At 41.4% G+C, this 16,544-nt stretch overlaps 1 protein-coding gene across 1 annotated transcript in view; it reads right to left on the bottom strand.

The window, feature by feature from the left end:
* Dnah5 (dynein axonemal heavy chain 5) overlaps positions 1 to 16,544 on the bottom strand; it is a 298,260-nt gene that overhangs the window by 156,777 nt on the left and 124,939 nt on the right. The window contains exons 35-37 of the mRNA XM_055619009.1: positions 10,642 to 10,820; positions 9,961 to 10,148; positions 9,428 to 9,622 (exon numbers count right to left, since the gene is read on the bottom strand). Of these exons, the coding sequence (XP_055474984.1) occupies positions 9,428 to 9,622; positions 9,961 to 10,148; positions 10,642 to 10,820 (562 nt within the window). The remainder of the gene's footprint in view (positions 1 to 9,427; positions 9,623 to 9,960; positions 10,149 to 10,641; positions 10,821 to 16,544) is intronic.

The raw sequence follows: 16,544 nt of genomic DNA, 5'->3' as shown, positions 1-16,544 counted from the left end.
CGACTAGCACACACAGTTTCCGAGCTGTGGAAGAGATAAAGTTCTGAGTTGATGAGTGGAAGAACTTCTGAAGCCAGGGAAACAACGGAGAGACTTTCTAAACAACAGGGAACATCGCAGGAGGTGAAAACCTTGGTCTCATGTCACCCAGGGACTTGTTTGGGGAAGGTGAGAAACGATCCTTTGATCTCTCGGCACTCCCCTCCCCCAGACCTCCCTCCTCCTTGGCACAGCAGACTCCCCTTTCTCAGACTCGCCTTTCTCAGACTCGCCTTTCTCAGCGCAGACCTAACTGCCTGGGGCCTGCAGCCACTGAGGCTGAGCCCCAAGCCCTTTATCGGCAAAGGCGAGCAGTACTGTGTCTCGGAGCCCCAGATTCACGCGCGGCGGCTGCACCATCCTCCCAGGGCCCGAGTCTGCTAGACGCCATACTAGCTCCGCAGGAGCGCCATCACTGACTGTACGGCCCGCCCAATCCCACAGTGACAGAGAATACGCTATATACTCACCAAAACCAGAAAGAAACGCCATACAAGCTAGACACACCAGGCGCTGGGCCTCCGAAGCTTGGAGAGCACAGTGAAGAGACCTCGGGACTTCCCAGAAAGCATCTGGACTAGCAACCCAGTCTCCAGTTACAGCGGGACTTTCTAACCTGGCGGCGGAGCAGCACTGAGCTGGCGGGGCACATCAGCCCTCCAGTTTAAGACTAACCAGGGCCAAACCAGAGAACAGAAAGGCTGGTTACCCCGATTCCCACTGACGTGACCACCCTGAAATCTCCAGCTGCAGCAAGACCTCATAACCTGGCAGTGACAGCAGCACGGAACTGGCGGAGCACATCAAAGAAGCAGGGCCAAACCAGAGAGCAGAGAGCCCAGATACGCCGATCTCTGCCAAGTGTCCTGCCTGTAAGTGAGTGCACCCTTGAGAATCTGCAGCTCCCCTGATCCTGGGTTCTTCTAAAACAGAAGCCAGGCATCGAACCCCCTCCCACCCATATACCCACTTTGGGAAACAGAGGGGCACTTGGAACATTGAAGTTCCTGCTCTGTGGGTCTAATTGAGGAGTTAAGGCAGTTAATGCCAGAAATTGCGCTGCGATCATCACTAGCGCCTGCGACATATACATTGCAGAGCCCCTCCCACACACTCAAGGGTTCAACATTAGCCATCACTCTGTCCCTCGAGACACACGCCCACACCCACTTACACACACACACACATATACACACGCACGCACGCACGCTTGCATTTGCCTCTGTTTGCGCCTGCGTACTTTCCTCCCACAGGTACAGCTAGTCCTCAGCATACGCTAAGGACACGGGACCTCTCTCAACTTCCTGAAGAATTCTCCAGACTCGAGAGAGAGACAGTACCAGTCTGATCGGCTGAATCCAAAAACAAACAGGGAAGGTCTCAGATAAGCCAATGGCCAGGGGTAGGCGAAAGAACATTTCCAACATAAATCAGGACATCATGACTTCACCAGCAAACCCCAAAATCGATGGATACTCCAATTCATCAGAAGCACAGGAAAATGACCTTAAAGCCATGCTTGCTCAATTATTTGAGGCTTATAAGGAGGAAATGAACAAATCTTTCAAAGAGTTGGCCAGTCAATTGGAGGTAAAGAAAGAAGAAATAGACAAAACCCTTAAAGAAACACAGGCAAACATAGCCAAACAAATAGAGGCACAAGTAGAGAAAAAATTAGTGGCATACAAAAAGGAAATGAACAAAGAAATAGAGTCCATCGTAGAGAGACAGGAATCCAAATTCAAACACATAAAAGAAATGGTGCAAGGCATGAAAACAGAATTAGAATCAATAAAGAAAACACAAAATGAGAAAACTCTTGAGCTGGAGAACTTGGAGAAAAGATCAGGAACCACAAAAGTAAGCATCACCAACAGAATACAAGAGATGGAAGAGAGAATCTCTGGAGCTGAAGACACACTTGCAGAAATTGATACTTCTCTCAAAGAAAAAGTAAAATCAGAAAAATTCCAATCACAAAATATCCAAGAAATCAAGGATGCTATGAAAAGACAAAATCTAAGAATAATAGGAATTGATGAAAAAGAAGACTCCAGGCTCCAAGGTCCAGAAAATATTTTCAAAAAAATCATAGAAGAAAATTTTCCCAACTTAAAGAAAGAGATGTCCATAAATATACAAGAGGCCTACAGAACACCAAATAGACTAGACCAGAAAAGAAACACATCATGTCACATCATAGTCAAAACACTAAATCTACAGAACAAAGAAAAGATATTAAAAGCAGCAAGGGAAAAAGGCCAAGTAACATATGAAGGTAGACCTATCAGAATCACACCAGACTTCTCATCAGAAACTATGAAAGCCAGAAGGGCCTGGGCAAGCATCATGGAGACTCTAAGAGATCACAAATGTCAACCGAGACTACTATACCCTGCAAAGCTTTCAATCAACATAGATGGAGAAAACAAAATATTCCATGACAAAACTAAATTTACGCAATATCTATACAGCAAACCAACCCTACAGAAGATACTAGAAGGAAAACTCCAATACAACGAAAACGAATTCACCCAAGAAAACAGGGCATACAGATAATGTCCCAACAAAAATAAAAAGAAAACAAGCAATGAAACAAGGTAAGATCATCGACTCCATTACAAAAGGAACTAACATGCATTGGTCAATATTATCTATCAATATTAATGGACTGAACTCACCAATAAAAAGACACAGGCTAACAGAATGGTTACGGAAACAGGACCCAACATTTTGTTGCATCCAAGAAACACACCTATGCAACAAAGATAAACACTACCTCAGAGTAAAGGGCTGGAAAAATGTTTTTCAAGCAAATGGTCCCAGAAAACAAGCTGGAGTAGCCATCCTAATATATAATAAAATAGACTTTCAACCCAAGTTAATCAAAAAAGATAAGGAGGGCCACTATATTCTCATCGAAGGAAAAATCCAACAAGAGGACATCACAATTTTGAATATCTATGCCCCAAATACAAGAGCACCTACATTCGTAAATGAAACAATATTAAAGCTTAAATCATACATTGATCCTAATACCTTAATAGTGGGAGACTTCAACACCCCACTCTCATCAAGGTACAGATCAACCAGACAGACACCAAATAGGGAAATAAAAGCACTCACAGAATCCCTAAATCAAATGGACCTAATAGATGTCTACATATCTTTTCACCCAAACTCAAAAGAGTACACCTTCTTTTCAGCACCACATGGAACCTTCTCCAAAATAGACCATATAGTTGGTCACAAAGCAAGCCTCAACAGATACAAAAGGATTGAAATAATCCCTTGTATACTATTTGACCACCATGGACTAAAGCTGGACATCAACAACAACAGAAACAACAAAAAGCCGACACGCACATGGAAACTGAACAACTTACTACTCAATGACAGCTGGGTCAAGGAAGAAATAAAGAAAGAAATTAAAGACTTTCTAGAATTCAATAAAAATGAAGGCACAACATACCCAAATTTATGGGACACATTGAAAGCAGTGCTCAGAGGAAAATTTATAGCACTAAGTGCCTACAAGAAGAAATCCGTAACATCACATACAAACAACTTAATGGCCCAACTGAAAAACCTAGAAAAAAAAGAAGCAGATACACCCAAGAGGAGCAGACGGCTGGAAATAATCAAACTAAGGGCAGAAATCAATCAATTAGAAACAAATAAAATTATCCAAAGAATCAATGAAACAAAAAGCTGGTTCTTTGAGAAAATCAACAAGATAGAGAAACCCTTAGCCAAACTAACTAAAAAGCAGAGAGAAACCATACAAATCAGCAAAATCAGAAAGGAAAATGGGGACATAACTACAGACACTGAGGAAATCCAAACGATTATTAGGTCATACTACAAAAGCCTATATGGCACAAAATTTGAAAATCTAAATGAAATGGATAACTTTCTTGACAGATTCCATCTACCAAAATTAAGTCAAGATCAGGTAGAAAGACTGAATAGTCCTATATCTCCCAAGGAAATTGAAGCAGTCATTCACAGTCCCCCCTCCAAAAAAAGCCCTGGACCAGATGGCTTCAGCGCAGAATTCTACAAGACCTTCAAAGAAGTACTAACACCAATTCTCCTCAAACTATTCCATAAAATAGAAACAGAAGGAACACTACCAAACTCATTCTATGAAGCCACAGTCACTTTGATACCTAAACCACACAAAGATCCAACAAAAAAAGAGAACTTCAGACCTATCTCTCTTATGAACATTGATGCAAAAATACTCAATAAAATACTTGCAAACCGAATCCAAGAACACATCAAAGATATCATCCACCATGACCAAGTAGGCTTCATCCCAGGAATGCAAGGGTGGTTCAACATACGGAAATCCATCAATGTAATCCACCACATAAAAAAAATGAAGGAGAAAAACCACATGATCATCTCCTTAGATGCTGAAAAAGCATTTGACAAAGTCCAGCACCGATTTATGTTTAAAGTCTTGGAGAGATCAGGGATACAAGGCACATACCTAAAGATAGTAAAGGCAATATACAGCAAGCCTATAGCCAACATCAAACTCAATGGAGAGAAACTTAAATCAATCCCACTGAAATCAGGGACAAGACAAGGCTGCCCACTCTCTCCATATCTCTTTAACATTGTACTTGAAGTCCTAGCCAGAGCAATAAGACAACTAAAGGAGATCAAGGGGATACAAATCGGAAAGGAAGAGGTCAAAGTGTCACTATTTGCAGATGATATGATAGTATACATGAGCGACCCCAAAGATTCAACCAGAGAACTTCTTCAGCTGATAAACACCTTCAGCAAAGTGGCAGGATACAAAATCAACTCAAAAAAATCAGAAGCCCTCTTGTATACCAAAGACAAAAAGGCTGAGAAAGAAATTAGGGAAACAACACCCTTCACAATAGCCACTAATAACATAAAGTACCTTGGTGTGACTCTAACCAAGCAAGTGAAAGACCTGTTTGAGAAAAACTTCAAGTCTTTGAAGAAAGAAATTGAAGAAGATCTCAGAAGATGGAAAGATCTCCCGTGCTCATGGATTGGTAGGATTAACATTGTGAAAATGGCCATCCTGCCAAAAGCAATCTACAGATTCAATGCAATTCCCATCAAAATACCAACTCAATTCTTTACAGACCTTGAAAAAAAGATTCTCAGCTTCATATGGAGAAACAAACACCCAGAATCTCCAAAACGATCCTGTACAACAACAGATCATCTGGAGGTATCTCCATTCCCGATCTCAAGCTGTACTACAGGGCAACAGTAATAAAAACTGCATGGTATTGGCATAGAAACAGAAAGGAGGATCAATGGAATTGCATAGAAGACCCGGAAATAAACCCACACACCTATGAATACTCAATATTTGACAAAGAAGCCAAATCCATTCAATGGAAAAAAGACAGCATCTTCAACAAATGGTGCTGGACCAACTGGATGTCTACCTGCAAAAAAATGAAAATAGATCCATATTTATCACCCTGCACAAAACTAAAGTCCAAGTGGATCAAGGACCTCAACATAAAACCAGATACTCTAAATCAGCTGGAAAAAAAAAGTGGGAAACAGCCTAGAACTCATTGGCACAGGAGACAACTTCCTGAACAGAACACCAACAGCACAGGCTCTAAGAGCAACAATCAATTAATGGGACCTCATGAAACTGAAAAGCTTCTGTAAAGCAAAAGACACTGTCATCAAAACAAATAGACAACCTACAGATTGGGAAAGAATCTTCACCAACCCTTTATCTGACAGAGGGCTAATATCAAATATATATAAAGAACTAAAGAAGCAGAAAAGCAACAAACCAAGTAATCCACTTAAAAAATGGGGAACAGAGCTAAACAGAGAATTCTCGAAAGAGGAATGTCGAATGGCAGAGAAACACTTAAAGAAATGCTCAACCTCATTAGCCATTAGGGAAATGCAAATCAAAATGACCCTGAGATTTCACCTTACACCCATCAGAATGGCCAAGATGAAAAACTCAAGTGATAGCACATGCTGGAGAGGTTGTGGAGAAAAGGGAACCCTCCTCCATTGCTGGTGGGAATGTAAACTGGTTCAACCACTCTGGAAGTCAATCTGGCGCTTTCTCAGACAACTAGAAGTAGTGCTACCTCAAGACCCAGCTATACCACTCCTAGGTATATACCCAAAATTTGCTCAAGTACACAACAAGGACATTTGTTCAACCATGTTCGTAGCAGCTTTATTTGTAATAGCCAGAACTTGGAAACAACCCAGATGTCCATCAACGGAGGATTGGATACAGAAATTGTGGTATTTTTACACAATGGAATACTACTCAGCAATCAAAAAGGAGGAAATCATGAAATTTGCAGGCAAGTGGTGGGATCTAGAAAAGATCATTCTGAGTGAAGTATCCCAGAAGGAGAAAGACAAACTTGGTATATACTCGCTTATATAGACCTACAAGACATGATAAACATAATGAAATCTACACACCTAAAGAAGATAATCAAGAAAGTGGACACAGGCGAAGGTGATTAATCCTCATTTAGAAAGACAAATGGGATGTGCATTGAACTTATGACAGGAGTCTACCACAAAAGGCATCTGAAAGACTCTACCTAGCAGTGTTTCAAAGCAGACACTAAGACTCATAACCAAACCCTCGGCAGAGTGCAGGGAATCATATGAAAGAAGGGACGTTAGTATGATATGGAAAGGATAGGAGCTCTACAAGGACCAAATATATCTGGGCACAGGGTCTTTTCTGAGACTGACACTCAACCAAGGACCATCTATGGATATAACCTAGAACTTCTGCTCGGATGTGGCCTGTGGTAGCTCAGTAACCAAGTAGTTTTCCAAAGTAAGGGGAACACGGACTATTTCTAACAGGATCTCAAGGGCAGGCTGTTTGACACCCCCCCCCCAGGGGAGGAGCAGTCTGTTAGGCCACAGAGGAGGACTTTGCAGCCAGCCCTGAAGATACCTGATAAAACAGGGTCAGATGAAAGGGGAGGAGGTCCTCCCCTATCAGGGGACTTGGAAAGGGGCAGGGAGGATACCAGGGAGGGAGTGTGGGGTTGGGGAGGGAATGAAGGAGGGGGATACAGCTGGGACACAGAGTTAACAAAATGTAACTAAAAAGAAAAATAAAATAAAAAAATAAATAAATAAATAAATAAAATAAAAATAAAAAAAAAAAGAAAAGAAAGGGGTAAAGGAGCAAGCCATTGACCAAAAAAAAAAAAAAAAAGAAACCAACTGACAACAAATACTGGCAAGGACTTGGAGAAAAAAAAATGTTAGCCATGGTTGGTGGGAATGTATACTGTTGTAGCCACTATGGAAATAAGTAAAGCGATTCTTTTATATTTTTTCCTTAAAAAAAAAAAAAAAAAAAAGAAAAGAAAAGAAATCTTTATGAGTTTTTTGCTCTTTTTTTTCCTTTATCTTTTCTTCTTGTGTTAATTTCCTTATTAATGAATTCAATAAACCACAGTACATGCTAACAAAAAAAACAAAGTGAATAAACTGTAATTAATAAAAAATAAAAAAAATTCAGAAACATAAAAAAAAAGAAAAGAAATTATGAAAATTTTCTGTAAATCTATTTGTTGTGATTACACTTAATGCTACGGAACTGTACACTTGAAATGGCTGATTTCACAAGTTATGTATCTTACCACAATAAAATCATGACTACGTAAAAATAAAAACAAAGTTAAACATCATCAATTAATGTAACAGGGAGTACTGCACCTCACTCAGTGCTTATGCATTGAGGGTGGAGAATGTGAAAGCACTCAGGGTCACTTCCTGCCTTCAGAGGATTCAAGTTCTTACCAAAAACAGAGATGTGAAGTGTAAGTAAATGTGCACAAAAGTAGCAATGTCTTCAAAGTGTGAGCGGATGGAACTAATCAAGTGAGACTTCCTGAAGGAGAACCTTGCCAGGGGATAACTGCCCTGGGTGCACTGGTTGCTGTCATTTTGTGAGGGCTTTGTGAATGTGACAGCAGGAGTGAAGCAGGGGCAGGGCAGAAGCAGTGGAGACAAGGGGAGGAGTCACTGGCTTGGAAAGTTCTCCACATCAAGGACCAGAAGGGACAAGATAATTCAGTAAGCTGAGGCCCAATCAAAAGTGAGATAAAATGCAAGCTCTAGCCAGTACCTTTACTGCAGTCTTGTGACATACATTGGACCCACTCAAGCTGGCTTCAGTTCCTCAGACATTATGAAATTATTGTCCAATGCATCAGGCCATACAAATATAATGTGATTAGCTCATATCTCCTAGCCATTAACTGTCATGAGGGCTTTATCTGCTATCCCAAACATATAAGGAAACTATCAAGAAGTTTGCAACAGAATAAGCAACAGAATCTGACTAACAGAATTAGTCAAACTTAGTTAAATACATAAGTGAGCTTAAGCGTAAGACCAGTCAATGACACAGTAATTCCTGAAAACTATGCCAACATTTAGTGTACCATGATGTACACACAAGATATGACAACCGCCAACAGCAATATCATTCAGATTCTAGCTCTTCTATCAGTGTGCAGAGGAACCACATCGCTTCTATACTCCAAGTAGTAATTTCCTTAAATAGACTTCTTAACAAAATTCTAGAAGGAATTTTGTTTGGGCTTGGGAGATAACCGTGTAGGCCAAGGGCTGTGTAACCATGAAGATCTGACACCAGTCCAAAATCCCACGCCAAAGAGAAAGGAAGAAAGGAAGAAAGAACGAAAGAAAAGAAAAGCCAGGCGTGGTGGCACACACATGAATTCACAGAGACAGACAGGTCCACAGTTCTCAATATGTTGCTCAGCTAGCCCAGGCCAGTGAGAGACCCTGTGTCATAAGAGCCAAGGAGGAAAGTGCCTTAGAAACAGTTCCTGAAGCTGACTTCCGGCCCCATCCATGCACACGTGCGCCTGCACACATACACACACAGACGTGCACACATGCTCGCGTGTATGCACACATGCACACAGATCAGCTGCTGTCATTTTATACTTAGCATCAAAGGTGCCTTGTCAAGATCTGATCTAAGCTAAGGAGCTGTTGGCGATGGGTGGCTGCTGGGAGGGAGAGTTGGCTTCTAACAGGCGTGCAGCCTGAGGGACTACCCATGCTCCAGTAGACAGCCCGGCACCATGCACACACTGGCAGCGCTAAGTGGACTCGAGTGATTGTTTCAGGAGTGCATGAAATTGGGAGAGGAGACCAGTGAAGGAGATAAATGAGGAACCGGAGGGGACAGAATCCAGGGTGGATTCATCAAAATACAGTATATGCATATGTGAAATTCCCAAACAATTTTTCAGAAGAACTGAAAACATCCCAGTGAACAGAGAGATGAAATGTGGTTAACTCCATGGAGACCTTCAGAATAACACACCTGCTTCGAGAGCTGCTCCTCACACAGCCGGTAGAGTGTGAAAAATTTCCTGGCCAGAACTACATTGTCGATGAAGCCACAGCTGGCCAACTTCACCCGGATGATAATCTGACGGTCGGGGACCATCATGGACACGGAGCGGAAGTTGATCTTCAAGTTCTCGGGAAGCTCCTGGCGCCCAGCGTAGCCAGGGTTCTAAATGGAAGCAAAACCCAAGAACGAATGACTTACTCCTGGGGCAACTGGGACACACCAGCGTGATAGTAAAAGATTCATTATGCACACAACAAATCTAGAATGTCAGCTGTGGAGCTCATTTACGTATCTTATTCTTCTTTTGCCTGGACAGACTAAGTCCTGAGTTATTAATATGACCTTTGTTTAGCTCCTGAAGGTTTTCAAACAGAAATGATAATTACAATCTCAATTTCCATTCATGAAGCGCAGGTGAATCAGGATTGGGGAGAGGTTTGAGCACTGTGGCAACAAGGCCGGGTTTCATTTCAATTGCTAGCTCTTCCAGCATTACATACCATGGTTAGGAATAGTCCAAATTCTGGGTTCATAGTCACATTATCTCCATCAGTGAAAATAAAGGATTTTTTATGCTCCTTTTTACATGTAAGAATAATAGAGATTTGCTGGGCTGCAACGGAGAGAACTGGTAGATCGATGCGGTTGAATTCATCAAAGCAACCCCAGGACCCAGACTGTGCCAGCCCTTAGAAAGGAAATTAAATAGAAAATCCAATTAGTATATAATTTTGAAAAACCAAGAAAATGGATATTACACAGCTGCCAAGAACCAGAGATCAGTTTATTCAAAACTTAAGTTGGGAAATAAATGGTGCATCAAGAGGCCCCAAACAGCCAAGAAGTTGGCAGCCTGTCTGTAAACATCCAACCGTATTACTGACTACAAGTGCTTTACAAAGGGGAACCTGCATGAGCATTCCATCCACCTAATGTTGCTAAGACTGAGCTTGTCAAATAAAACAAGCTGGGAAAAAAAAAGATGAAACCAAAACATATCCTGTTCTTGAAAAAATATATACAAATCTTTTGCTGTTGTTGCCGCTACAGATTGAATCAAGTTTCCCACAAGCTAAGCATGCTCTCCCAGTGAGCTGCATCACCCACACTGGCAGATGAATCTTAACAAGAAATGTCACCTGATTTGAAATCTGTCAGCCGGTGAAGAGCATGGTGCTCACCTTTGAATATGCGTCCAAGTCCTCGGAAGTCCATCTGGTCTGAGCAGTTGAAAACCACAACGTACTTCCCAAGACACCGGCCCATATCCTTGGTGGTTTCGGTCTTGCCTGTTCCTGCAGGACCAGCAGGAGCCCCTCCCATGCTCATGCCTAGAGCTTGAGCCAATGTGATGTAGCACCTGCATGGCCAGCTAAGTGTTAGAATCTTGCTAGAGCATACAAAGTCACTCGAGACGTCACAGAAAAATGAACCAGCGCATGATTAAAAGATTCAGGAAGAAAGCCCATTTCCCTACAGATAATCTCCAAACCTCCATCCTAAAATAAATGTCCTTGTGTGTGTTGAGATGTGCTGTGGAAAAAGAAGGAGGTGGCCTCTGGTCAAATAAGTTTAAGAAGTCTGTAAATAGTTAAACAGATTTCTTTATTGATGTTTCTCAGGCTTTAGATATTTATGATAATTGAGAATGTATAAGCATGAAAAAATGGTGTAGAGTATCGCCAGCACGTAACTGACAGGCTTCCCTAGAAGTCTCTCCATGGCAAAACAACAACATTGAGTCAGTTTTCCTGAGCATGAGGGAAATGCATGTGGCTATGTATCACCAGGCACCCCCAAGGAAGGATGTTACTCAAAAGGTAAAAACAAGCATTGGTGAGGGAATTGTATTTTGTTGGTGAATATGTGGCTTGGTGAAGTATCTATTGAAAACTGTATGACTTTCTACTCCCCCAAAAAAACTTAAAAGCAACACTAACTTGTACCCATCCAGGCTCATACGCAAATGAAGATGTAATCACCCTTTCTTGAAAATGTCTACCTTGCTATGATCACTACAGCCAAGAAAACACCCAGTTATCAGCCAATGGATGTTCATGGTAGATATAAAAAAGACCCAATTGATAGTTAATGATGAATGAACTTTTCAAAAAGTAGGATACTTTTTAGTCTTTAAAAAAAGAAACTGACTCTGAGATTCCTTCCATCTTACACCTGTCAGAATGGCTAAGATCAAAAACTCAAGCAACAGCTCATGCTGGCAAGGATGTGGAACAGGAGGAACACATCCTTTTCTGGTAGGAGTGAAAACTTGAAGAACAGTTTTGGAAATCAAATGTGTGCTTCCTCAGAAAATGGAAATCAATCTTCAAGACCCAGCTATATCTCTCCTGGGCATATGCCCAAGGGCACTCCAACATACCATAAAGATACTTGCTCAACTATATTCACTGTAGCTTTGTTCATAATAGCCAGAAACTGGAAACAACCTAGATATCCCTCAACCAAAGAATGGATAAAGAAAATGTAGTACCTTTACACAATGAAATACTACTCGGTTATTAAAAACAAAGACATCATGAAATTTGAAGGCAAACGGATGGAGCTAGAAAATATCATCCTTAGTGAGGTAACCCAGACCAAGAAAGACAAACATGCTATGTACTCACTTATAAGTGGATACTAGCCGTAAAATAAAGGATAATCATGCTACAATCCACAGATCCAAAGAAACTAAGTAACAAGAAGGGCTCAAGGGGGGATGCATAAATCTCACTGAAAAGGAGATATAGAACAAGCATCATGGGTTGGTAGGAGGGGGACGGGCAACCAGACAGGGGTGGTATGGGGATGGGAACAGGAGTAATTTGGTGACTGGAAGACAGAGAGAGTACTGGGAGAGACAACTGGAATGGGGGCCATCTCTAGGACAAGCTAGAAACTTAGAGCAGGAATCTATGAGGATGACCCTAGCTAGAACTCCTAGCAATGGGGGATATGGAGCCCAAACCCTCCATCTCCTGTAACCAGGCAAGACTTCCAATGGAGGAATTGGAACACCAACCAGCTACAAAACCTTCAACCTACAATTTATCTTTCTCACAAGATGTGCTGTGGTAAAGATGGAACAGAAACTGAGGGAGTGGCCAAGCAATGACTGGTCCAGCTTTAGGCCATGTCATGAGAGAGAGTTGACCCCTGACACTGCTAATGATATTCTGCTATACATGCAGACATGAGCCTAGAAAAACTGTCATCAGAGAGGCATCACCCAGCAACTGAAGGAAACAGATGCAGAGGCTCACAGCCAAACACTAGGCAGAGCTTGGGGAGTCCTATGGAAGAAGGAGAGGAAGGATTGTAGGAACCACAAGGAAACCCACAGAATCAACTAACCTAGGTCCACAGAGGCTCACAAAAGACTGAACCACCAACCAGAGAGCATGGATGGGACTGACTTAGACCTTTTGTACATATGTTACAGTTGTGTAGTTTGGTCTTCATGTGGGACTCCTAGGAGTGAGAGCAGGGATTGTCTCTGACTCTGGTGCCTACCTTTGGGACACTTTCCTCCTACTAGACTTCCTTGTCTAGACTCAGTCAGAGAAGATGTACCTAATCTTACTGCATATTGATATGCCAGGGCTGGCTGATATCCAAGGGAGACTACAATTTTTCTGAAAATAAACAGAGGAGGAGTAGTTGGGGGAGGGGAAAAAAGAGAGAGGAGGGACTGGAAGAAGAGGGGGGAGAAGAAACCACAGTCAAGAAGAAAACCCTGCTATTTGCCACATGAGGACAGATCTGAGAAACTTTTGCCAAGTATTGCCCCCTTCTCTCCTACCACCCGCACTGGACCTACAGATTGTTGTTAGCTGTGACGGGGGACTAGGAAGTGAACCCCGATCCTTTGCAAGAGCGGTAAGTGTTCATAACGCTTAAGCTATCTCCCCAGCCCCACAAATCTTGGTTTTGAACAACACACTACTGAATAATGACATTCCAGGTCGATGCATGAGCACCTGCAATTCCTTCTACATCTAATATGAGGATAGCAAATGAAAGATTTGGTGAGCAAATATAAGAGCCTGTAAAGGAAGAATTTTACCCTGAAAATATGCTGATAGATTAGTTGATTCCCAGCACCACCTGGTGTTGCCAAAGAAAACAATTCATAAGCTGCTGCAGCTTTGTTTCCTAAAGCATTCATATGGACTGGAGAAAGAACTCAGAAAAAGGCAATTTGTCCAGCTTATAGGCGGAAGCGGACATCAAGTACACAGACTGCAGTCTGCCAGGTCCTCTACTAGAAATGAGTTCCTGAAAACCAGGTGAGCAACCATCCTGGCCAAGGAGGAAGATGCCTGGTGTGAAACCAGATGAACACTTACACTCACATATATTTTTCTTCTAGCCAACAGCCTAATTCCGGCCTTGCATTTCACCAGGCCTTTTCAGAGTGGTCTTTAGCAACCACCACCTATACAATCAATGGTCTCCATGTCGACTCATTAAAACCCCCAGAGCAACCTGCAAGAATGGAAGTCTCTGTTCTCATTTCACAAGTAGGACAGATGCTCACTCAGTAGAGTGAAGCTTCTCAGGATCTCAGGAGGAGAGCTGATATGTAATCTAGTCTTTTGTGGATGTTTTGGTTTATGATATGCAAACATGCTTTTGTTAAAATTCCAAGTCGGGGATTTTAGTTTGTCCACACCTGTTATGTGTCTCATATGGGGCGTTGTCTCTGCCAGGTGGAATTAGTTGAATTCTGCAGACTTTGAGGGGTATAAATATGACAGCCCAGAGGAAGAAGGTGCAGCTGCTTGGAGGAGGACTGATTGCTGCTGGTTCATCCTGCATCTGCATTAGCTGTTTGCTGATTTACTGGTGACCTGGACTTCTGGATTTCTTGACTACTGATATTGGTAGGGCCCCAAAAAGACACCTACAACCCTACCCAGCAGCAAGTAGCAGAGAGAACCTCAACCCATGTCCCCACTAACTTTCTTTCCCTCCTGCCCAGTTTTGAAGGGTTTGAAAGGGAAGTAGAAACATTTAATAACCCTAAATAAAATAGACTTGTTAAAAAAATTTCAAGGTCCTACCTAGCAGTGTATCAAAGCAGATGCTGAGACTCATAACCAAACTTTGGGCAGAGTGCAGGGACTCATATGAAAAAAGAAGGGGGAGTCAATTAGACCTGCAGAGGACAGGAGCTCCACAAGGAGAACAATAGAACCAAAATATCTGGGCACAGGGGTCTTTTCTGAAACTGATTCTCCAACCAAGGATTATTCATGTATATAACCTAGAACCTCTGCTTGGATGTAGCCCACGGCAGCTCAGTATCCAAGTGGGTTCCCTAATAAAGGTAACAAGGAATGTCTCTGACATGAAGTCAATGGCTAGCTCTTTGATGCCCCACACACAAGGGAAGAGGAGCCTTGCCAGGCACAGAGGAGGATATTATAGCCATCCTGATGAGACCTGATAAGCTAAGGTCAGAAGAAAGGGGAGGAGGACCTCCCCTATCAGTAGACTTAGAGAGGAGCATGGAAAGAGATGAGGGAGGGAAGGTGGGATTGGGAGGGAATGAGGGAGGGAACTACAGCTAAGATAGAAAGCAAATAAAATGTAATTAATGTAAAAAAATAAAAAAATTTAAAAAATAAATAAGTAATGGTCCAATGACAATAATAATAAAAATAATAAAATCTATTATTGTCATTAAACTAAAATATGTCAATGAGGAAGTATATTTTTTTGAGGAAGTATAATTTTAACTTGTGACTTATAGTACAAACCAGCCCTACAGAAGATACTAGAAGGAAAACTGCAATCCAACAAAAACAACTACACCCAAGAAAACATAGGATATAGATAACTACATAACAAAAAATCAAAAGAATACAAGCAATGAAACAGTAACACCACCAACCCCACAACAACAGAAATTAACATTCTTTGGTCACTATTATCTATCAACATCAATGGACCCAACTCTCCAATAAAAACACACAGACTAACAAATTGGTTGCAGAAACAAGATCCAACATTCTGCTGCATCCAATAAACACACCTCTGCAACAAAGATAAACATTATGTCAGAATAAAGGGCTGGAAAAATGTTTTTCAAGCAAATGGACCAGAAAACAAGCTGGAGTAGCTACCCTAATATCTAATAAAATAGACTTTCAACCCAAGTTAATCAAAAAAGATGAGGAGGGGCACTACATTCTCATCGAAGGAAAAAAAATCCACCAAGAGGACATCACAACCCTGAACATCTATGCCCCAAATACAAGAGCGCCTACATTTGTAAATGAAACATTATTAAAGCTTAAATCACACATCGATCCCAACACCTTAATAGTGGGAGACTTCAACACTCCACTCTCACCAAGGGACAGATCATCTAAACAGAAGCCAAATAGGGAAACAAAGGCACTTACAGAAGTCCTAAATCAAATGGACTTAATAGATGTCTACAGAACTCTTCACCCAAATTCAAAAGAATTTACCTTCTTTTCAGCACTTCATGAAATCTTCTCCAAAATAGACCATAACGTTGGTCACAAAGCAAGCCTCAACAGATACAAGAAGATTGAGATAATCCCTTGTATTTTATCTGACCACCATGGACTAAAGCTGTACCTCAACAACAGTAGAAATAGCAAAAAGCCTACACACACATGGAAACTGTACAACTAGCTACTCAATGATACCTGGGTTAAGGAAGACATAAAGAAATTAAAGACTTCCTAGAATTAAATGAAAATGAAGGTACAACATACAGAAACTTATGGGACACAATGAAAGCAGTGCTCAGAAGAAAATTCATAGCACTAAATGCCTTCAAGAAGAAATTTGAAAGATCTCATACAAGCAACTAAATGGCCCAACTGAAAGCTCTAGAAAAAAAAAAAAAAGAAAGAAAGAAAGAAAGAAAGAAAGAAAGAAAGAAAGAAAGAAAGAAAGAAACCGATATACCCCAGAGTTGCAGATAGCTGGAAACAATCAAACTCAGGGCTGAAATCAATCAATTAGAATCAAATAAAACAATTCAAAGAATCAATGAAACCAAGAGCTGGTTCTTTGAGAAAATCAACAAGATAGACAT

Source organism: Psammomys obesus, unplaced genomic scaffold (assembly GCF_907164565.1).
Source record: "Psammomys obesus unplaced genomic scaffold, mPsaObe1.curated_primary_1811, whole genome shotgun sequence".
NCBI classification, from domain to species: Eukaryota; Metazoa; Chordata; class Mammalia; order Rodentia; family Muridae; genus Psammomys; species Psammomys obesus.
This window is presented reverse-complemented; position numbering and strand designations above follow the sequence as displayed.